At 17.9% G+C, this 27410-nt stretch overlaps 1 protein-coding gene across 1 annotated transcript in view; it reads left to right on the top strand.

The window, feature by feature from the left end:
• Galphao (G protein alpha o subunit) overlaps nt 1-27410 on the top strand; it is a 102171-nt gene that overhangs the window by 45869 nt on the left and 28892 nt on the right. Inside the window, exons 3-5 of the mRNA XM_086915033.1 lie at nt 2260-2302; nt 5941-6082; nt 21397-21557. Coding sequence (XP_086771159.1) covers nt 2260-2302; nt 5941-6082; nt 21397-21557 — 346 coding nt within the window. The remainder of the gene's footprint in view (nt 1-2259; nt 2303-5940; nt 6083-21396; nt 21558-27410) is intronic.

Here is a 27410-nt window from a genome sequence, read left to right as displayed (position 1 = left end):
TTTAAAGAATAGAATAGAAAGAATAGAAATATTTTATTCAATAAGGAAACATTTTTATTCACATTGTAAATACTTTAGTAATAATTTCATAATTTTATGTATAATTTTATGTATTAAAATGCAATATAAAGTTTAATGTAACAGATACAATTATGGATCAATAATTAATAAAAAAGATATAAAATTGAAGAAAACTATTTCTGTTTATGAATCTGTAATAGTAACTAGCTTTAATAATAATTTAAATTACAATATAAAAAATAATATAAAAATAATTTAAGATATTCGTGTATTTAATAGATTAGGTATTATTTCAATTTTTATGTGATTTATAATAATCTTCAATATTTGAATCGTTTTACATAATTGGAAAGATAATAAAAAAAATAATTTAGACTATTTACAGTACAGAATATATGTGTTTTTATTAATACATGAAAATTTACTTATGAAAATTTTCCTTTATAGATCAGATCGTAATTAAAACTATAATTTCACTTTTTATTCTTATTTTGATAAATACAAATTTTTGATACATTTCTAATACATTTTTCAATAATGCGCACAAAAACATTTTCGTATTCAAATAGCAATTCTCTGAATATAACAATATATTTATTTGCAAACAAATTGTTATATATCAATTATCGAACAATTAAATTCAGATACAATATTGATTTGTGAGAAATATTCTCGAAAGCAATTCACAATAATTTTTATTTAAATGGATAAGATAATCAGATTATATATGTTTATTATTATTACATCAATTTATTTTATAAATGTACAATTATTTTTGAGATAAAATAAATTTAAAGAAAATTTAATTAAATATTTACAATAATTAAGAGAAATATGAAATGAAAATATATAATTTATAGCTTATATATAAATATCATAATAACCTCGAAATTTATCAAGTAAAAAATTATTTCTTAAAAATTGATTATAATTACAGTGTATTAATATATTCGTGGAACTCTTTTCGAGAGTTCATTACAAAGGTTGAAACAAACACAAAAATTAATATACAAAAATAATTAGTTGATTCAACTAATTATTAATTACTTATTTATTACTTATTTATTAAAGTATAAATAGATTGGATTTTTATGCAGTCAAAATAAGCTCATAATATTCAATAATATAAAAAATGAAATAATATAAAAATCTATTTTGTTATTTAAAATATATTAAATATAGTATAGTAATATTATTAAAAATATAGTAATTTTATATAAATTTATTTATAAAATTTTTCTTGCAATTTTTGATATATTGCTATTGTTTATCTAATAACATTGAATAAGCAAAATAACAAAATAATATATTACCCTGTTGTTCCTTTTATAAGATAAGATAAATTATTTAGAATCAATTTTTAATATTATATCATAACCAAAAATTTTATTTTATGATTAAATTTGTGTATAATATTTAATTATACAAATAAAATTAATTAAGTAGAAAAAGAATAAAATATAATATAATATAATTACATGACATTATTAAATTTTGTGCCCATTTCGTTTTACCTAAATACAAAATAAAATTGCTTATAGTTTATAATAATAAATCTTAATCCAAATTTTTAACTTTTATATTTTTTTTTTAATCTTTAAAAATCGGCAGAAAATAATAAAACAATATATATGAATCAACTCAAAATAGTTATTCCATAGACGAATAAAAAAAGGAAAAAATTTTTTTTAAGAATACAATTTTTGATAAACAAAATATTTGTAAACAATATTTATAAACAAAATATTTGATAAACAAAAAAGTTATAGGAAAAAAATTCTATTTTGAATATCGGCGTAAAATTAAAAAAAAAAAAAATAATATATTAAAACGATATTAAAAAAAATATAAAAGGAATAAAATTACAGAACAAAAAATAATTTATTATTTATTTGTCATTTTATTCGATATTATTTTATCTTTTTCGATTTTTTTATGTATTTTATTAATTTATATAATTTTATTAAAATTAATAAATTTACATTTCTCGTGTATAAATTAACACTAAATTTTATTGGAAAAGACATATTTAATCACGTTATTTCATTAGATCGTTTTGATTACTTTTTATTTTTCATAATAAAATAAAATAAATCTTTATTTTACAAAAATATATTTATAGATAAAAAAGATGTAAAATTTATTCCCTTGTTTTATATATTATAAGAAATCTATTTAAAAAGTTAAAAAGTTATCTTTTATTAATTCATTAATTCAATTATTTTTTTTAATTTTCAGGTGCCGGCGAATCTGGAAAAAGTACCATCGTTAAACAAATGAAGTAAGTAGTTAAAAAATATATATTTATTGTTTGAAATTGATTATATTATTTTATTTTTGTTTCTTCTTTATTAATTTAAAATATTTATTAATAAATATCTCTGATAAAAAATTCCTGTAATAAATACATTTTATAAGTATATTTTATATATTTTATATATTTTATATATATATTTTATATATATTACATATTATACAAGTATAAAATATATTTTTTATAAATATATATTTAAATATTATTAATAATAAAACTATTTTTATGTAGCAAAAATATTCATTTTCATTTTATAATTTAATTTTGAAATAATACAATAAGATTTTTTTTAGTTGATTATTATATTGAGTTTATTTATATACTTTTTCTGTTTTATTAAATATAAATCCATATATATTTAAATCACTGAATTTATTTCACAATATATAACATCAACATATATAATAATATATAACATTACAAATAAAAGTATGTATATAAAATTTCATTTCATGTAAGAAAAATATCTTTATTAAAATTTTTTAATTTTTCTTAATCTAAATTTTTATTATTTTTCCTACTTAATTATTTATATATAACATCATAATACATATACATATAATATGTTAGAATATTTTTCAGCAATTTTTGCTATTCATTGAATATTTTATTTGTTTTAGTTATCAAAATAGCATATGATTATTTGATTATCCTTGCTTTTTTTATTTTTATTTTGGTATTTCAATTTTTGAAAATACAATCATTTTTTACTTTTATATCATATATCATTAAAAAATAATTAATTATTGAACTTGAATAGTTAATTATTATTTTAATTTAAATAGTAATTTGGGATAAAATTTTTGAAATTTTATTATTAAAAGAAAATGTATATACACAATACAGCAAGAAAGCAGCAAAAATATTGAATAAAAATACAATATAATAACAATAGATTAAATAAGATTAAATGTTTTATTTTTTCTTCAAAATAATTTTTAAAGAAGTTATACATTATATTAATCATTTAATTATTTAAAAGAATTTGATAAATTATATTTAATTAATTTATTATATTTTGTCGAATATCAATTTCAGATTAAAATTTTTTAATTTTTAGTTTCAATTTTAAATGTGAGATTTAAAAAAGTCTATTGATGTTAAATCAAGAAAATAAAAAAAAAGTATTCAAATATAAAAAAAAAATTTTCTTTTACTCTTTCTATAAAACATTATTACTGATATGTGCAGATACACTGTCATGTAACAATTATCTTAAACTTGTACATATCAATAACGATAATAATGATTTTTAATTAAAAAAACAATTCTGTATTTTTATTTTCTTAATTTAATACTAGTACCAAATTTTATTTAATTACATAATTAAAATTGAAATTAAAAGATAAAACGATTTCAATCTTAATATTCAATGAAAGTCAATAATTTTAGTAAAATGATTTTTAAACTTTTTTTACAATTATAAAAAATTAAAAAATTTAAAAATTTGAAGGAATAGTTTTATATGTAATTATTTTGTATTTTTATTAATCTCATTACTTTCTTATCACATAATGAACATATATAAATATATTTTTAATTTTTATTCTAAATAAAATTAAATATTATTGTAAATAAAAATTAGATATAATGAATTTTTCATTTGAAAATTTGTTAAAAAATTAATGAAATTTTTTTTAATTAAAATATATACCAATACGACATTTTCAATATATTTTTACATTTATTAATTATAATTATATTTATTATTAATAATAATTTTAATAATATTTTCTTTCATTTAATTTCATCATACATACAATAAATACATAATTAATATATAAATACATAATTTTATTATTTTATTATATATTAATTTTAATATTTTTTTAAATAACGAAATAGAATTTAATTATTAATTAATAATAAATAAATATAATACAAATTAAATTTTAATAAAAAGTTTTATTTTGATAAAAAATAATATTCATGATAATATTCATATAATTCTCATGAAGATGTGTTTTAAAGGAATTTTCATGTAGAAAAAACAAAAAAAAAGAGTTGAAAGTTTTTATTTTAACATTATAATATATTTGTATTATTATATATTTATTACGTATAATTTTAAATTTATTACTTAGGTTTGACTTTCATTCTCTTTTTTCTTTTATATCAGCAATAAAATTGAATCATAAAATTTGAGAATTCGTTCTGCTTAACTTATTCCAATTTTGTTATTACCTATTCTAATCAAAAAAATGATAAAAACATGTATTTTTTGTTTTAATTTTTAAAATTCATATAAATTTTAAAATTTACACATATTATTATAATAACTTATTATCATCAATTTCTTAATAATATAAAAAATATATAGATAAAAACTAAATTAAATCGAAAGAGTTATAAAAATTAAGATCATTACGAAAGAGATGACAATGAATGAGAGATCTGGCGCTGATAAATTGAAATATTGAACGCCATCTTCCACATCAGAAGACGTGATAATCATATATTTGAAAAAAATATAAAAATTGAAATGAAAATAAATTTATAATTTTAATAATTCACAAAAGTATACGTGTTTTATAACAAATTTCTTTTGAAAAATATCGCTTTAATATTATTATATTGATTACAAATAGCTATTGAAATTTTAGAATTAATTACAAAAATAAATATATAGTTTAAAGTACAATTTAATACAAGTTTTCTTTAAATAATATTTACAAAATGTGTATAAATTTTAAATTAAATATAAATTAAAATTAATGTATATAAATTAATAAATTATGTAAATAAATCCTGTCCTGAATAAAAAATGACAAATATTAATATTAAGAATAATAATTGATAATAAAATTATTGATTGAAAATCGGTAATTTTTATATTAAAAAATAAGTTATACAGCAACATATGTTGAATTCTTGATTATGAAATTACTTATTCAAGATGTTAATAAATAATAATAATTTATTTATTTAAAAAGAATATTTTTGGAATATTTGTTTATAATTAACTTGTTGGTAACATTTAAAAATATTTCTTCTATAAAAAAATCATATTTTGATAATTAATAATAAAAAAATATAGAACATAATTCAGATTTGTGTATCAAATCTAGATATGTAATATTTTATTCTAATAAGAAAAAATAGATTTCAAAATATTGTAACTTTAATAAAAAATTCGAAAATAAAAATAATTAATACCTATTAATTCATGTAAAATTATATTTTATGCAATAAAATTTTAATGTAAAATATTTAAAATGATACAAAATCTATAATAAAAAAAAGATATAAAAAAATTTGTTATTGAAATATAATAAATGAAATATAATTTTTAAAAAATATATGTAACAAATATTTATATATATGTAAAATCATATAGTTATATATGTTTACTTATTTACATGTTTCGATATTTTTTAATATATTTTAGAATATGAATGAAGCTACTTAATCTTTTTTTAGAGGATGAATGAAAATACTTAATATTTTTATAAGAAATTACATTTTTCATTAAAAGTCAAAATGCTAATATATACAAATTTTTATCTTATTAAAAGAATTATAATTATAAACAATAAATATTTTCTCATTATTGATTTTTTATATTAAAGTAATTCAACAAAATACACATTATTTTTTTTTTTCAGAATTATTCATGAAAGTGGATTTACACCTGAAGACTTTAAGCAGTATAGGCCCGTAGTGTATAGCAACACGATACAATCTTTAGTCGCTATTCTCAGAGCGATGCCAAATTTGGACATCAACTTTTCGACCAATGAGAGAGAGGTAAGTTGAAATGACACTTCCGTTGAGAAACAGGATCTTTAATAAATATTAATTTAGTAGAATCCGTAATATGATCGTTTTGAAAAATCTTACATTTTTCTTTATTTCGTTATTGAAATAATCTTAATTTCTTAGATTTGTGATGATCGATGACTATATTTTTAATAATCATAAAATATTGTTCATTTTATATCAAATTACTTATGTAAATACCCATTGCAATAAATTATATTGAAATTCATAATTAATTAATAAAAATTAACAAATAATTAATAGAAATATAATAAGTGTAATATTTAACAAAATTTATACGGAAAATTTTCTGATAAATTAAATGATCTGAGAATGGTTTGAGCATTAAAAGATAGAAAAGAATTACGAGTTTTAAAATATATATGATTTTGCTACATAAAAAATCCACATAAAAAACCAATCCATAAAAAATAAAAGCCCTAATAAAACGAAAAATTTTAATTTCTGATTAAATTTATTATTCGATATATAAAGATATTTAAAAATTTATATATAAGATGATATAAGAAAATATATATAAGAAAATAAGAATTTTCACAATACAAATAATATAATATATTTATTATTTTCTTTATATATTATTTTATTATTAGATTATGAATATTTATGTATAAATTTATATTTTTATGAATAAAAGAAATGAAACTTAAATAAAAATTTATATTATTTTTTAAATATTATAATAAGTATTCTATTTAATCTATTTGTATTTTATCTTTTTTTTTTGTATCTATTTTTGCATTTTATAGCTATATGTATTCAATATATTATTCATATTTGAATTTTTATTGTTTAATAAAAAATTCAGTAATTTCATTAATTGATAATTAAATATTATTCAAAATTCTATATATATATAGAAAATAATTTGTTATTTGTTGTTGTGTTTGTTTATTGAAAATAATAAAAAATAATTTGTTTATATAATTTTAAGAAAATAATAAAATAAGTTTAAGAAAAAATTTATAAAATTCTAAATAGGTACATAAAATTTCATAAAAGAGTTAAATGGAAATTTTTATAACGAATGCAAGTAAGTAATAAGACTTATCGATCTGAAGAAAAGTTAAAAATTATCAATAGTTCGACCACTTAAACGATCAATGTGCATCTTGAGGCAATCTCTAATGCATTCTCTTCGACATATTTACCATCGTATTTATCGAATGTACAGCATCGCGTTATCCTAAAGCCAATAAACGAGCTCATGTTTTGAAAACGAGCGTGATGAGTTGTTTTGAGTACCAATTGATTCAGCTTCTCGAATCTAATATTTTTTGTTTCTTATTCTGCTCTTTTTTTTGTTGTATTGACGTTGTATTGATGAAGCGGAAAAAATTATAACTATTTTTAATTATTTATTTTTATTAATATCATAAACATATTTAAAAATTAATTTTCATGAATATTACTATGATAAATTTAAACTACAAAGTATAGCTTGATATGATGCTCAATGATAAAGTATATTCAACTTCATAAGAGAATAAAACAATTGTTATTTTTTGTTCTTAGATGATTGCTCTCTTAAATAGAAATACATAGTCACATATAAACTTCTTGTTTGTTTTATTATTTGTCTAATCAAAGTTACAGTAGACAATGAGTTCTATTAAAATTCCACTTTTATTTGTACTTTGAAAATGTTTTAGAATTTTAATATATCTTAGACATATATCAAATCAAATAGTTTGATTGATATTATAATTATATCTATAGCTTCTTAAAATGGAAAATTATTGGTATCAGAACTTATCAAATCTTTTCATTTATCTTATTGCGCTTAATTTATTAGAAGTATAATAATTGACAGACAATTTTATATTTTAAACTTTGTCAAATCTTGTTTTATGTAATTATTTTGACAGAATATCATAACTCTTATTTTCATAGTTTACTGTTTCATAGTTTAATGTTTAAGAAAAATTTCAAGTTCTTTAATAGATTTTTTTGAATTTAATTATAATGAACAATTTAATTTTTAAATTTAATAAATTAATTATAATGATCTAATCATCATAAATTATTAGTATTAAACATCTTTTATCTTTTTGATACTTGAAAATATATAAATCAATCTTATATAGTATAAAATTTATAAAATATTTGAATTAATTTCAATTTATTTTCTATACTTGGTTTACTCCATAAGTTTGTGCTGTATAGGCATATTACTTTATCAGGAAATTTCTCAATCTTTTTTAATAATTAAATTAAATAGTTATATTGTGTTAAAGTTTATATTGTGTAAATTTTTTTATCTAATTTTTCATTCAGGAATACTGTTTTCAAATTAACATAAAAAATATTATATTTGTAAAAAAAATCTTATATTTGAATAGTGAATAACAAGAAAATATTGTATTTTTCATTAACTTACATGAAAACAATTTGTTACTATTATTATTTGTTATCTTATATTTAATTATCTTGTTTTCTTCTTTTTATTTTAAATACTCATTTTAGATTAATTGGACTTTTTTTATTTGATAAACTTATTTTTGCTTTCATTGCATTTATCCATTTTTTTCTGATTGAATAACTTCTTATCAAATTTGGTTCATATTTATCATTACCATATATGCATAAAATCATTAAACTTATTAAACTTTTATACTAATTGATTCATATTTTACATTATTCTTTTCATTTTATATTTTTCATTTTCTTCTATATTCATTTGTTGTGTTCTATTCTGATTTCTTTCATTTTTTTTTATTTATCTATAGTTTTATTTATCCATTCTTCATTTATCTATAATATAAATATATAATTAATTTCAATTTTATTGCTTTCAAATTGAAATAAACTTTTTTTTAGAGAAATAATATTTCTATTATAAATAATTTTATAATTAATTTTATGATGTTAGATTTATTAGTTTATTTTTTTTATTTTCAATGTATTCAATAAACATTAACTTTTTCAATTTCTTATTGCAATCTTTATTTTGTTATATCTAATCAAATAATCAAATACTTTCAAATGATTTAAATCTGATTTTAGAAAAAGAATCTTCTTTTAAAGTCAAATTCTGTAATGTTGGTAAAAAATTTATTATAAAAAATTTATTTAAAATATAAATGTATGGCAATAACTTCTATCTAAAATTTTTTAGGCAAAATATAATCAGAAGTATACTCAATAATGTACTTCTGATTTTTTCTATAATAAATCTATATTTTTTTTTTTCATTATAGCATATATAGATATAAATTATATTTATTCATTTAGAAAATTTTAGAAATTTTTCAGAATTTTTAAAATTTTTTTAATATCAAATCTAATAATTTTTATTTTTCTATTTTGTTCATTTTTTGTCATATTTTTATACATCTTGAATCAATTTTTAATTTCAGATTTTCAAAAAATATATTATAATATATCATACATAAAATAATATCTTTTTAATGTAAAATAATATGTTTTTGATTGAATAAATTTCCATTGGTTCATACAAATTTGAATGCATATTGATTTTTTTTATGCTTTTTTTTAATTCTTATACCAAATATTATTGTCCTTCAAACTAATTTTGTTGTAAAACTTTGTATACTTTTTCCGATTATATATTCAGTTGATACATTTTATTTTCGTTGTTGTATCAATAAAAATTAAATAATTAATTTTATTAAAATTTAAATTAAATTTTAAATAAATTAACTTGTTTAATGAAATGATATTTCATGATTTTATTTTCAATTTTAATACAAATAGAATATCTTTTAATAAGTTTATGTATTTAAGATATACTTGTATGGTTTCCTAAAACTAAACTTCCAATCGTTATAATCTTCTTTTCCTTTTAGCTTGTTTGTCAGCGACAAATTGTTCGTAGTTGTCATTTTTTTACTGAAACAGACTTATGATTTCTTTTATCACATGATTCAATTTAATACATTCCGCTTGTAATTGTTCATGGCATTTAAAAATTATATTTTACAAACGACTTATTTTTCTTTATTGGAAATTAACAAATTTCCGACATAAAATAATTAAGAGGACATTAATTATTCTTCAATAATTTTATCTTAATATTTATGCCTAACTCCATTTGTTCTAAAACGGAAAATTAATGATGAAAAAATTATAACGATTTTTGACTATTTATTTTTATTATTATCATTATTATTATCTGAATAAATTTAAAGATTAATTTTTATCAGTATTATTAGGACAAGATTAAATTAAATATATTAAATTGTAAATATTGAATATATTTCTTTTCTAACATTTAAAATTATTATTAGAATATTAGAAGATTTAAATTCTAAATTTGAATTCATTTTTAACAATTAATAACATGTATTAGCAAATTACATTAATTCAAAATGAAAAAATAAAAACAATTTTTAAATTTCTAATGTTTTCTTTTCATTTTTTAAAAATATACTTTTATAATGATTTAAGATAAAAAAAATTTTTATTCTACAATGTTCAATATCAATGTTCAATGCACTATTATTCTATCATAAAAAATATTCCTAAATGAAATTTCATTCTTTCAAAGAGATTTTGTAAAAAAATTATTCCAAATATTCCATAATTATTCTATGTGTATTTATTGCACACATTACATACATATATATAAATTTTTATTAAAAAAATTTTTCCAGATGAATTTTTTCATTCTTCAATTTTTTTTATTATTTATTGTAATAAATTTTTAAATATATTTTTCAATTTAATTTTTCAGTTTCTTCGAAAATGAATCTTGACAAAAAATTTATATATTCTTTATTTATTTTTTCATGTAAAACAACTCCATCTATTTATTAATTCATAAAAATTATTTAAATTTCTTAACAGAAATTAACTAAATTTACATTTTTATATTTTCTAATTTGATTTTTTCAAAAACAATGTTTTAATTAAAAAAATTTTTGAGCCATTTTTAATTTATTTTTTCAATATCTTTTTGTAATTCTCCACAGTTCGAAGATACTTATCTATTTATTTTAATTTACTTATTCTGTTTTTTAAATATTTATAAAAAAGTTCAAAATTTTGAAATTAAATTTAATTCTGTACATGTTATTTTTATAACGACGATTTATATATATGATATATATAATAACGAGTATTAACATGATATGTATATAGTATATAATATAATATATAATCTATAATAAATATATATGATAAATATATATATATATGAACATTTTTAACAAAAATCATAATTTGCCAATTAAACAATTTTTGACATAATTTTTAATTACAACATTCTAAACATTTATATTTTGATTTTAATAATTAATTTTAAAAAGAAAAAAATTTTAATAGAAAATAAAAAATTTTTGAAATTTTAATATATTGAAGAAAATTATAGAATATTCATAGAATATTTATCTGAATAATTTTAAATCTTATTTAATAATAAATCAAATTTGATTTTACAGGAAGAATTATACAATACAATTGATAAAAATATTGAAAACAAAATTATTAATTTCGTAAATATAACAAAAATCAATATTTTATATTCATATTTTCTAATCAATTTTTATGACTAGATTCAGATTTGGTACACAAAAATATAAGAATTCAAAGAATAAGAAATCTTTTCATTCTAAAACAAAAAACTCTTTCATTTATTTTTTTGTATTTTATTATTTTATGCAATTTTTTTTCTACAAAAGTAATTTAAATTTATACAAAAAAAAATGTTAGTTGCAGTTGATGTTCTTCTATTATGAAATAAGGAGATATTCAAATACGTAAACTTTAGATTGCATCAGTTTGAAAAAATAATGAAAATCAGAATGTCATTCATTCTATCCGTGACTCTAGAAATATAGACTATAGTTCGGACTATAGAAATATAGACTATATCTCTCGCATAGTTAAATCGACTTGACATGTTTATTATCGCTCGCGAGTGCCTTCTCTATACAATAGAATTTCTATTATATGTTATATTGATGCACGCTGTGACATCCTATCCCTTTAATAAATCAAATTATATACATGATAGCGGAAATTTCTAAATAAGGAAATCTAACATCGAATCAAGTATTTTATCGAAATTCATTTAATTCTTTAATTATACAATTCATTAATTTTTAGGTATGAATTTATATATGGCTAATAATATTTCTCTGTAAAAAATATGCCATTACAATTGATGCCATTATAAATGGGACAGTAGTGAAGGATATACATGTATAAACTATAATAAAGATTATCGAAAAAAATATATCATATTCATTTTTCGCATATTTAATGATAAATTCTATAACTATAACTGTAACTATTTTAATAATAAAATTATAACAAAAAATTTGTAATTAATTACAGAACTATATTCATCAACATTAGACTTTTATTCAAAATTACTTTATCACAAAATATTATCCTATTCAACATGATTCTTCTATGATATTATGACTATATACTAATAAAATTTTTTTAACAATAAATATTTTCAATTAAATTCTTTCTTAAACTCAAAATATGATTGTAATATAATATAATCCAATCATCATATTTCGAATCAAAATTTTGAGTAAAAGATAAAATTGCAAATATAAAATTTGAAAATAATATTTATTAATTTTTGAAATATTAATAAAAATCTTTCTATATTATTTATTGTGATAACTGGTTCCAAAATATATAACTATAAATTTAATTAAATGTATTGTTATTAATTTAACTTCAGTCATTGTAATTTTAATCGATCAAAAATTATTTTATATTTTATTTTTAGAGTATATTTTGTGAAATATCCAAATTTTCTATGGATAGATATTAAATGTGGCGTTATTAATTCATATTAATTCATATAATTCATTATATGTTTTATATGCCATAATGTTTTAGAAAAAATAAATAAATGGTAGTTGCATATTGGTGCATATATTGTTATATATATAATGTATACACGTAACATTGTATATTCATTGGTAACGAAAATATTCGAATGCTTATATTTACAATTTTTGATGAACGAAATATATATGTTAAAGAAACTTGTTTAAAATAATGAGAAGTATATAGTAGAAGGGAAATCTCAAGATCATGTCAATAAAATTTCAAAATGATTCACCAATTTGTGCAGTAGTTATAATACTTTTATTATAAACAAGCACCGTTAGTAGATTATAAAAGTATCATATATGCAGTATTATTTAACATTAATATTTTGTTGGATCATTTCTTTGGTGATAATAATTTGTCTCAGTCGATGTTTCATACTATGTACCAGTGATTTTGTAAAATTATAATCGATAGAATTTCATATTTTTATAATTTTTTCTTTAAGCATCTGCTTTGAAAATATTTGAAGTTTATTTAATTTTTTGTCTATTTCAGTTCATAAATTTTCGATGGCATTTATATTTAGACTTTGTGGTAGAATATTTAACATATGAGATATATTGTATACGATCCATTTTTTCTCGATCTGCGCTGTATGTTTAGAAGTATTCTCCTGTTGAAAGTAAAAGTCTTCTAACAATCCCAATTATCTTTGAGATCTTTAAAATATCTAAATATTTGTATTTATCGAGTATTCCATCAATAAATATTAAATTTCTTGTATCATTAACTGCCATACAATCCCACACCATAATTGAACCTCTATGTTTTATTGTTGGGTATTTTCGATGTCCAATATTCGGTCTTCTCCATACATAATTTCGCTCATCCGAATTAAAAATATTAAATTTAGATTCATTAGAAAATATCACTTTTTCTCAAAAAGTATTATCTTTTGTTACAAATGCTTTTACAAAAGTCAATCTCTTCTTCTGATTTTGCTTATTAATGTACGACTTTCTTCTTAGTACTCTACTATGAAAATTATTATTTCATAAGACTTGTCGACATAATTGAGGATGAACATCTTTGTCATTTCTGATATCATACTTGAAAGTGTAAATGCAGATATAACAGGATTTTTTTTTACTTTGCGAATAATAATTTTTTCCTCTCTTTCAGTTAATTTTTTTGATCGACTTGAATGAACTTTATTCACAATTGTTTCTTCAGTTTTTAATTTTTTTATGATATAATATACCGTACATTTACTTTTGTTTACAATTTTTGCTATCTCATTATACGATTTTCCATCCTTATGCAGCCAAAGGATAGGTTTTCGTTCATACTTTTCTATTTCAGACTTTTTCATTTTTCACACTTATTCATTTTGAATATTTTACCGCAGATTTTTATTTTATTGTTAATGGAACTATAGCTTGACATCAACTGAACATGTAAATTCTCTCACTTATTATCTGTGTTTATATTTTTGGCTAAAGTGTTTAAATCAGCATTCGAATACTTTTGTAATCTACAAACGGTGTTTATAATAAATATGTTATATCTATTACACAAATTGGTGAATCATTTTGCTGACATAATCTTGAGATTTCTCTCTTACTATACCTCTCATTGTTTTAAACAAGTTCTATTAACATATATATTTCGTTCATCCGAATCATTTCGAATATTTTACCGTATACTTTTATGTTACCGTTAATGGAATGATAGTTTGACATCAACTGAATATAAAAATAATCTTATTTAGTATCAGTATTTATATTTCTGGCTAAAATGTTTAAAAACTATCAAGAATATATCGAATACTTTTGTAACCTACTGTAAATGTATGTAGACGACTTTCCAAAATACGACTCTTTATAAACAATAAATAGCATATTATTTCAAATTATCCAATGGAATTTCAATGATTTTTAAACAATATGAATATTTGCAATTTACAAATTTCTATTAAATGTATTTACTTTAAAAATTATAATTTAATTAAAATAAAAAACTTTTTCAAAAATTGTAACAATTCATCTATGTAAATGGAAGAATCATGTTCATAATATCTACATTTAAGAATCGCATTCAATTTTGAAATTATATATTATTATTAAAATAGTATATTCTATAAAACTATATGAAATATATATCTTATTCTCGTCATATTTTTGAAGAGTTGATTTTAGAAGTAAAAAACAAACACAAAAAATTGATATATATGAATGTATCGATTATGTCTTATTTATTAAGTTATAAGTAATTTCATTTAATTAAGCAGAGCGGGATCAGATTTCAATGCTTTATTTAACAGAGATTTTATTTTCGTTTTGTTTAACTTCAAGTGCTTATAATCTTATAAATAAATATTGACATTAATCGACATTTTTATATACCAATTTTTGTATTTGTTTCGGTTTCTAAAATCGATAGTATCCCATAAATATATTAACATCTTGCACGTTGAGTAAGTTGGATGAAATAGAAATAATTTTATTAATTAATCAAGTGTCTAAATTAATTCAAATATGATATATCTCATATTATTATCCGTGACAACTTTAATATTACAATTCTGCGAGAACTATGCAAAACCAATATTCGAGAATTCATCATCGAATAAGTAACAAATACATTTAATTTACTAAATACTAACGAATAGTTTTGTATTGCAATTGGCCGCTTTAGTGAAATAGATTTATCATTGTATAAATTATTATTTATGCAAAATATCACATGAAATATGATAATTTAATATGATTTATTTACTTAATTGTGTGTTTCTAAACTGAATTCCTAACTTCTATTCAAAAAAACTTCTCTTCTCTTTTACTACAAAATAAACAATTTTTAAACAAAAACGATATGAATATCCAATTCACGATCAAATCAATATATAGCACCTTTCCGTGATTTATTTGATTCAAATTCAAATCAATATCATATCATTTAAGTATAGCTAAAAAATTGATCCAACTATATTGAAAACTGTGTCCTGAATTAAAAAAAAACATTTACATATCATGTAATATATATATATATATATATATATATATATATATATATATATATATATAAACAATTTTAAGACATCAAACGACTCTGGATACGTAGTTTTCAGTAATAATTTAACGTTGACATTATAGGGATTGCAAAAAGCAATTAAAGTAGCTAAAGAAATAACTAATATTTTCTTTCTGAATCCTTATAATAACAGCTTGCTTTTAATTATATTCCTTAATTCAAAACAGAAAATTAAAGAAAATTAAATAAAATAAAAAGTAAACGTCTTTACCTTAATCACGATTTTTCAAGAAAATTGTTGATTTAATATATAAAGGCAAGATTAAATTGTAATTTCAAGAATTATTATGATCAGGCTACATGAATGATTACATCTTGCCACGTCAATTACTTATTCAATCAATATCTTCAAATTTTAAAATTATAAAAGTACAATTAACAGTGGAGCACATTATTATTCATTGTAAAAAATACAATTCATAATCATAAATAGGCAATGTAAGATTCATCTTGAAAAACAAAGAATCAGTTCAAAATCTTTTATATTACTTAAAAAGTATAATACCTAATATGTATAAGTAGTGCAGTAAATAACTATAGCTTTATTTGATTGCTAATAGCACGTGCAAATTGTTAATGCGATAAATAAATTTGCAATTTTTTCTATTTGCAAATGAAAAATATTATTAATCATTAATAATTTTATTTATTGTATATAAATTAATTGAATCAAAGAAGAATATATTATATATCTATATAGATTATATTATATAAGATTATAAATTTAATCATCTTCCACATACAAAAAAAAATATTTTAAAAAAGTTTATAATATTTCGAAGTAATATTTTGATATAATTATTTTCTGCGAAAGTGAATTATCGATATTTTTTAAAATAAAATTATACCGGATAAATCATATAATCTGATAATTTAAAATAATTTATAAATTATTTGTTATAAAAATGTTTTAAACAAAAGTTTTATGATTTCATAGTACAGAAAAAAATAATCTATATTATTAATTTTTTTAAGTGGACACAGGAAATATATAAAAATCAAAATAATTTTTTTAATTTTGTAATCATATATCTCATAATATACTAATAATTATAATAAATTGTTATTCTATATAAAAAAAATTATTAAATCATTTATAGAAAAAAATTATTAATTTTGAATATATTTTAATTTGACAAAACCTCATTGTAAACTAAAAAAAAATGAACAATATAAATATATATTTAATATATATTTTTTCTTATTTAAAATGACATTGATTAAATATCATTTAAAATATACATTTAAAATAATATGATTTCATTAAAAAGATGATCTTTATATATTGTTTATGAGTTTATCTTCAAAGAAATTAATCATAATAAATACTTCATTTTCGAAACAGAATAAACTCTATTTAAAATATTTTTTCTGTAATAAATAGTACAGGATAATTGCATTTATAAATTAAAATAATTTATTTATATGTAATTTATGATTGTTTTTTCTTCTTTTAACTTTTGATGTTGCATCGATATAATCGTTATTTTGAAAAAACAATAAACTCAATCTCACATTAATGTTTAACATTTTCCTGTAAAAAATTGAGTATAAACTTCTTTTATTTAAGCATGATTTTAAAATTTTTCTTTTTTAATAAAGATAAAATTTTAAGTAGTTTTCTTTTATATTGTTCCTTAAGCTATATTTATAGACAATTTATTCAATTTAACTCATATGTAATATCGATCAATTTACTAATTTTACAATTTACCTATTAAGAGATATTTAATATATATTTAAGAAATAACGAATTGCATAGAACAATGCATTAAAGATTATATAATTTTATTTAAAGAAATATATATTACTCATATGATTTTTATGCATCCATCTATAAAATGATTATTTTTTGTTAAAGACAGTTTGAATTTCATTTTCAATAATTCCAGCATTTTCAAGTTTAGGTTTTAGTAATAATTCTCTCACATTTTCCAAATTCTCAATAACAAGATGTAACAATGATGATTACTTTACAAATCACATTTGTGTTCTAAATGCGCAATGCTTATGATGGATCATCATAGAAGTTATAAAATTGCAAAAATCTCCATGCGCTGCGACACGATCTCCTGAGAATCTATTCTTAGAAACCGTCTTCCAATGCAATCATTCTTTTTAACCTCTAAGAACAAAAATTCGTAACGCTTTTTAAGATTAGATAATTATAATTTAGCAATTCAAATTAAATCGAGTTAGATACAGTGGAAATCAGAGCACAGTTAGAAATCAGAAATAAAATTCAGTCAGTCGTTAGTCAACCGCAAACGTTTAGAACCAATCATCATTCACTCAAGGCTCACAATACAAACAATTGTACGGTCTTACAACCGTAGGTGGTTCTTCGAGCGATAGCTTATTTATTTATAGCTTAGATACTTCATTTTATATAATACTTAAATCATTTAGTTAAATTTTAACAATATCGCTCTCAAAATTATTAAAATAGTCTAAATTTTTTTTTTATATAAAAATAATTCGATAAATATTTTACGAATGTTATAAATATCTAAATTATGTAATTCCTTAAAATTAATTTTTGTTTGAATTTTATATATATATTTATATATTTATGTTTTTAGTAATATAGTATATTATATAGTATATATTAGTAATTTATAATAATAATTTACGAATAATTTTATTGTATTTATTTATTAAAATTAAATATTTTGCATAATTGTTTTTGCTTGACTTTAATTTTTTAAATATATATGAAAAAATATTTTTTATTCTGTATACTTTAATAAAGTTTGGGATAGATTTCGATTTATATTATGTTTGATTTAAAATCAGAATAAATTTAAGCAAAATTGAAGTTACATTAGATATGTTATAATTACATCTTTAAATATGACATATCATTTAATTTAATTGTTTAATTTCAATTAATTTTAGTTAAGATTCAGCTCAAAGTTTTCAAATAAATTCAAATTAAACATAAATCTATTCAATACTTAATTAGAAAATCGAATTAAAGAAAATAATATGTTATAAATAATAGTATATTATTTAATTAAAATCTAACTTGAATCTATTTAATCTAAACTTAATTTAAACTTATTTTAAATCTAATCAAATCCATTCAAATTTTATACTATAAGTATATTTATATATTATATAATATATAAATAATATATAATATATTATATTAGTATATTATATATATTTTGAAATTATTATCAAAAAAGTATTCCTTTTTTCTAAACAATTGTTGTATGTTCCTATTTAAAAGCGACATGCTGATATTCTATATTAAATAAAAGAAAAATACAAATATGGAAAATAATAAAAAAATTTCACAATTTTAACGTTGACTTTAATATACATATTAGCATAATAAGGAAAAGTTGACAAAAATGGAATGAGTAAAATATTAATATTTTTATTAAATAAAAAATGTGAAGAAATAGTCATCGAAACATTTTGTAATTCATTACAGTTTTGTGAAGACGTTTTTATATATATATCAGAATGCAAAAAATTTGACGAATAAATATTTGAATATAATAATGGCGTAATAAATAACTATTTTTTCAATTTGACCATTAACTATTTAACTATTACAATAAATAAAGATTAAATAGTTATATTTTAATCATTTAACCGTTTCATTATTTTATATTATTAAACAAAAAAAGTTTTATTAGTTTTATTAACCTTTATTTTCTTATTATATCTCAAGTTTTTAAATAGAATTCATTTGGCAAAAAAATGCCATCACTATAATATAAAAATTTATTTCAATGTTTCAATCTAATTTAGATAATAGTTTTGCATATTAATTAAATTGTATTAAAATTAGACAATTTTATCTTTTTTTATTTTTTTTTCTTTTATTACCTTGATTAGGAAAAAATAAATTGTTTTTCCTTTTTTTTTTTTTTAGTTTTTCTTTTTTTCGAGAAAAAAATCAATTATTTTAATTAAAATTTTTCTATTAATTTATTAACGATATAACTAATGTATTTCTATATTTCTATATTATTATTATATTTATAATATAATTTATTTATATCGTTGTAAAAATCGTTACTTCTATTATTAAAGTATTCTATTGTATTTAAATATTGTATTTAAAATATTCTTTTTCAATATAATATTAATTTATAAAAAAAAATATCTTTATTACAGATTTTTTTATCTGTTATTTGCACAAAATATGGTGCTTAAAATGCGTTTCAATAAATTGACTTAATGAATTTTTTAATATATTTCTAAGCAATAATTATGAGGAAATTTAAATCTTAAGCATCTAAAAGATTTCATTTTTCTAATAATATTTTTTATGATTTATACGTATGTATTTCGAGTATTTAAATTTATCTATATAGTAAAAGAAAAATGACATAAAAAGAACATTTTTGTATCAAATAAATTTAAAACTAAAAAATTATTCTAATTTCTATCTTTTAATTGATAACATTAGAAAGATCAATTATCTAACTATAAGTATATATGGTACTATTAACTTTCATTTATGTATTTTTTATTTATTATTTTTTTTTTTTTTCATTTTTTGTCTAAGCAGTCTAAGCTAATATTAACAAGTATAATTTAGTTATTAAAAGATTTTGTAATTGATCTTATTGAACTGTCTTTCTGTATTATATTTATTCATTTTTATTATTATTTTATTATTTTTTATTATTACGCTTCATATTTTATTTGCACTAACAGAATTTTTTATATAACATATTTGAATTGAAAAAGTGAGAAAAAATATTCAAAAAAAGAAGTTTTTTTCAGACATAATAAGTATATATTCAAAATCGGAATAAAATTTTGAAAAGAATAATTATGAAAGAAATATTCTATTCATTGTGTTTATAAATTTGGTACATAAATGAAAAAGTTCATTAATAAGTATCATCAATAAGTAAATTAAATATAATATTAAATGAAGGATAGTATATAATTTATGTCATTATTCTTGAATGAATACCTGTTTAGATATAGTATAGATAAGAAAAAATTAGTTAATAACAATACTTTTGAGAAACCAGAAATTTTATTTATAAATTCAATTTATTATCATTTACTTGATGAGACAGATGAGAAAAATATATATATAGATAAGAAAAAAATTAACTAATGATAATACTTTTGAAAAATTTTATTTCTATATTGAAAAAATTTATGCTCGATGACAATAACTTAAAATTGAATACATATAAATGTATAATGCTGCCACAAAATAAAAAGATGATCATTTTAGACTGATTTTCCATCTTTAAGAAATTTATAATATCAATTTACATATCTTTTTGATGTCATCTATTTTTCAATTATCTCTGATTTGAGGAAATATCCAAATAAAGTCATGAATGTATAAATAATTTAACGAATAGAATTTTTTTTATTATTATATCAATTTGATATAATAAATTAATTCAAAATTAACTAATTTGAAAATCGTTTTCTAGCCGGACGCGAAAATGGTATTTGATGTGATCCAAAGAATGGAAGATACGGAGCCATTTAGTGAGGAACTTTTGGCTGCGATGAATAGACTCTGGGCTGATAGCGGGGTCCAACAATGTTTTGGCAGGAGCAACGAGTATCAACTCAACGATTCGGCAAAATAGTAAGTAGATTTATTAATATTTTTTTTTTTTTCAATCAATGTTTTTTTTTTAAAAATATGTCAAATCATCATAAATTCTTTAATATATAAAATATATATAGAGAAGAAAATAACATAGAATCTATTAAATTAAAATTGGAACATCCCAATAAAAATAATATTATAGTATCATTTATTATATGAATGAGTCAAAATAATACAATAATAGTATAACTTTTATTATTGATATTTTAAGAAAAACAAGTTTTTATAATATTGTTTAATTAAATATAAATAATTTATTTTATATGAAAAATATGATTATTTTATAAACTTTGATAACTAAAATGTAATTTTATTAATAAATTTTACTAACGAAAATGATAAAAATGAATATTAATGGATTAAAATACACCATTATTATTTCAGATATTATTTGGAGTTGATAAACTATGTTTATTTAAAAAAAAACAAATAACAAGAAAAAAAATTTGAAAATTTATTTATATAAGTATCTGATTACTACACAATTTTAAAATAAGAATTTGACAATAAAAAAATATATTTTACATTTATTATTTACTTTTTTAAATATTTAAAATAATCTTTTATCATTAATTTATTCATATTCAATTAGAAGATTATATGCAAATTTATTTTTTAAAAATTATAAGAATGTTCTTTTTTTTTTTTTAATCTTTATTAAATCATTTTTCTTTTTCTTTCTTTTTTTTTTTTTTTATTGTATTACTCGTTCAATCTTATTCTATGAATATTTTATCTTAGATAGCTAATCATTGATCGAAACTTTTATCGTAATTTCTAAATATTCTGAATAACCAAGGAATTTAAAAAATGGATCAATCAGAAAATTTTATTTAATTTATTAAGTTTATATCCTAATCCTAAGAATTAAAATTAAAATTTTTTTATAAAATTAATTTGATAACAATATTTGAAATTATCCAAAATCTCATTTTTCAAGAAATTATTTAAATATCTTTCCATTGAATAGCCAATTGTTAACAAACATGACGCAAAATAATACGGAAACTTTTAATGATATGCAAAATATTAATTATCAAATTAATCAATATCAATAAATTATATCAATAACTATTCAGAATTTTATATCAGAAATGCAGTATTTAAATGAAAGTAATTTTCATTATATTCTAATTATTTTCATTATATAAAAACATTTTTAATATGTCAATATAATTGATCATATTTTATAAGATGATATTAATTCATTTTTGAAATTATAAGATTTCTCATTTAATATTAAATTCAGCTTTTTTACAATGTTTAAAAGCGATTTTGTGCAAGAAAATTTTTAGAACTAGCCGCATTCCTTTTGTGTCGATGATTTGCGCATTCTTTAAATATTCTTTTATCATTATTATCTTTTCTCATGATTATACGGCATTATTATATACTTATTATAAAAAAAATAGAAATTCAAAACTTGGAAATTTAAGAAATTTTAAGTTTTCGAATTTTGAAACTTTTTATTATTTGTGATTTGAAACTCTTAAAATTAGAATAAATATAAATTATATAAATCTTTACAAAAATGCTATGATCATATGAAATGTTACATTCATTTTCAATTTTAAATTTATTTCAATTATTATGATTTTATTAATTCATTTAAATAATTCAATGAGATATATAAAAATAAAGAACTATTTTTAGAAAATAAATTATTTTCTAGTTTACAAATTTATTACGAATTTTTGGAATTTGGAATTCGAACTATTCTTAATATGAAATTTGTTAAGATTTTAATATTTGAATAAATATTTATTTATTCTTTAAAAGAAGAAGAAAAAGTATTTTGAATTTTAAATACTTTAAGCTTCAAGAATTTTGAAATTTCAAATTCATAAATCTAAAAATCAAGTTTTGTTCCATCTCTATAAAAAATGATTAGTTTTGGAGGTATTTCAATTATAAATTTATGAAATTTAATATATGAAAAATAAGAAGAATTTGAAATAGTCTTCTTATATTTATATTTATGTTTTTCTTGAGAAATAAAATTCAATACATGAAAGATGTACTGAATTTCACAAAAGAAAGAAAGATCTCCAAACTAATGTCTTTTTTTCAATGAGTGAAGTCTTTAATAAAATAATTTTTAATAAAAAATACTTAGCTAATATCGATAATATCAAACTATATATATTTCTAATTTAAAAAATAATAATTATCTTAAAAAATTTTAAATACAGTTATCTTATAACATAGTAAATTTAAATAAAAGAAATCTGTAATAGTTTTTAATAGAATTTATTAGAATTGATTGTTAAATTTTTTGAATATAGAATCTAATTTTTACATTCTCTAAGAAATTTTTTGTTTCTTAATCTTAAAGATATTTCAAAATATAGTAAAGAAGAATATTTTTCGTATTTCCATATTTTTAATTTTCCACGTTCTCAATTGTTTATATTATTAATTTTATATAAATAATATTATATTTTGATTTCCTATACATTCGAGTTTAAACTCTAGCGTTTATACTACAAAAAGATTTTACCACAAAGAGCAATATTACAATAAAAATACAATTTTTTTAAATAAACTATTCACAGTTAGTCTTTCTATCATCTAATTTGGAATAAATCCAAATTTAATAATAACTCAATCTTTCGCGGCTTCATTCATATTCAGTAACACAGCCTGCCAACTTCTAAGAAATTAATTACTATTTGGCTGACGACCAGCAATTTAACTTCATTTATAATTCTCGTCATTAGATTATGTATTTTATTCTAAAATTATTAATTTTACTATTTGAGTTGATTATCTCTAATATTAAAATTATTATTAAAAATTATTGTTTGATTACACAGTTTAATTTAAGATAATAAATAAAAGTAATAAAAATAATTTAAAATATATTTTTATTTTATTAATAAATTTTTAAAATTTTCGTGAAAAATATATAATTGAATAATATAATAAACATCTTGAATTTTACATTATATATAAAATATTTTGCGTAAAATAGATTATATACTTATAATATTTTCTGTAATGTAGCAGTAAGAGAATCATTTCCAAAACAATTTATGATTTTAAGAAAATAAATTAGACGAAAAAAATATTTTTTTTTACAAATGTCATTTTTTTTTAAATCATCATTATATTTTTTTATGTATTAAAGTTAATTTTTTCTATCACTATTATACTGTAATTAATATTGCAATATTTTATTCATATATAATAATGATTTTGAAATGATCTTAGATTCTAAAATTTTAAAATCAATTTAAAACTTACATTAAATTGATTACAAATTTCAATTACAATTTGAATTAGACAGATTAGATTTAAATATTTGCTTCTTATTATATCTTTTTATCGACAAAGGATCCATAATGTATTATTCAAAGCAAAAAAAATTGAGATGATTTTCATTTTTCATATAGGTAAATTCGATAATATCTGAAAAAAATCTGAAACAAAAAGAAATTTATAAAGAAAGATTTCTAGAATATAATTGCGTCTAGTATGCAATTTTATTAAAATATTTAAAATTAATAGTGTCAACGAAAAAAAAAACATAAAATATAATAGTATTAAATAAATCTGAGAAATATAATTCTCTAAAATTCAAAAAAATCCACATGTTAGTATAAAATAATTTAAATGGTAAACTAGTGTTAATAACAAGCATATTTCGGATGATTTATGTATAAAAATTCTTTCTATTTATTTGTTCATTAAAGTCTTTTATCACATCAATTTTCAAAATTGTTACATTTTCTGTTAATGAAATACAACAAATATGAAAATAATGAAATGTTTTTCACAAAAATATTATTTATTGAATTATTCTTCATAAATCTTAATTTCAAAGTTATTAATTATTAAAATATTAAAATAATTAATTATTAAAATAATTGGTCAGATTGAGATAAATTGATAAAAAGAAACTATTAGCTATAAATGTTTGATGTACTGTCATAAATTAATATAATATAATTGAGTTCAATTTATTAATTATTAATATAAAAACTCGAAATATACATTGAATTTTTGAAGGACAAATTAAAATTTATTAAAATTATTCATCAAATAATTATTTAAAATTTTGGTATCGATGCGATGAATATCTGACACATTTTTTACATACTTTACGCAATACAGAATCTCAACAATTCTCAAATTAATAGATTAAACGTAATGAACTTACGATCAGCTTGTTTGCCCAATCTTGTATTTTGCAAAGAACATTAAAGAATTATAAAGAAATTCTTAAAATGTCAGACAAACGAATATAATTGCAGCACATGTATATTAAATCTGAAATCATTGAAAGAGCAATCTATTATCTCAAAAAATGTCTTGAAGTACAAAGACATCATATTGAATATTTATTAAAACAAATAAATATATTTATTTATGTTTTTAAGTTCGCTTTTATTGTTGAAAAATGAAACTTCAATATAAATCTCAAACTGATTTTAAAATCAGTTTAAAATCTAAGATCATACTATATCAATAAATGCATTATAATATTAGCTATATATGATAGAAAAAATTATATTTTTATATAAATATAAAAAAATAAAACTAAAAAAAAATGAAAAAAATGATATTTATAAAAAAATATTTCTTCCATTTAATTTATGTCTGAAATATTTTCAAAGATATTAATATATATGTAATAATAATCAAACATATTAATATTTGTATGTTTAGTTTGTTTTAAATTAAAATTATTTTAAGAAAACATATTAAAATTAAAATATGTTGAACTATTCACTATAAAATTTTTTAATAATAAAAACAAAAAATGGCATATTGAACTGTATATATTTTATTTTATTTGATAATTATTGTTTTGAAAAGATTAAAATCGATTTTTACACTATTACATATCGAAAAAACATTTAGATGGTCCGAGAAACACTTATATATATTTATTAAATACAAATCATAGATCATTAATTAATAACAAGACAAAAAATGACTTTTATATTAAAGTTATATAGTTACTATTTATTGCTATTACTATTTATTAAAATAATCTTATATATTTATTTAAATTAATATTTAAAAAATAAGCAGAATGATATAAATAAAAAAGATAAGAAGATACGTGAAAATTGAAATAGTAACGCTAATGATATTTCAGAAATATAAATATATATAAAATATTAATATACTAATTATAAATACTATGTTAAATATCAATGTTACTAAACTAATAGTAAAAAAGATTATGACATTTATCATTAAAAAATATGATATCTAGTTAAATAAAATACTGAGACATAGAATATGCGTACACAATGGCAATGATTCTGCGATGAACACGGTGATTAGGTTACACTTAATCTAGAAAACATGATATATCTTTAAAAATAATGCTTTGTATAATAATAATTATATATGTATACTTACATATATATTTAGTAAAATCAATGTAAAAATAATATCTATATTATTGAAATACTCAATTTAAAATAGGTTAAACTACATTTAATTATCAACTATTAAAATGATATTTAATTATTAATAAATTATTGATTGTTTTTTTGCAATCAATCAATTTAATATTATATTAACAAATTATTTAAATAAGAAATCTATATTACCATGTTATTGTCTTTATTATAGTATGCAACAAACATTAATAAAATAACATTCCTTTATATTTTTTATATTTTTAACTTATTCTCCATTACTTATTTTTAAATATATTTCGTTTCAAAAATATATTTTAAAACATAAACATATGAATCTCTTATCTTTTTTATTTTTTGTAATAATTATAAAATATACTATTAAAAATATAAAAATGATTGAAAATTAAGAAACATTTAAATCATCAAATGATTCATAATTTAAAAATGA

This window comes from Apis florea, unplaced genomic scaffold (genome assembly GCF_048593485.1).
Source record: "Apis florea isolate Af1SG1 unplaced genomic scaffold, ASM4859348v1 contig_3758_pilon, whole genome shotgun sequence".
Taxonomy (NCBI): Eukaryota; Metazoa; Arthropoda; class Insecta; order Hymenoptera; family Apidae; genus Apis; species Apis florea.
This window is presented reverse-complemented; position numbering and strand designations above follow the sequence as displayed.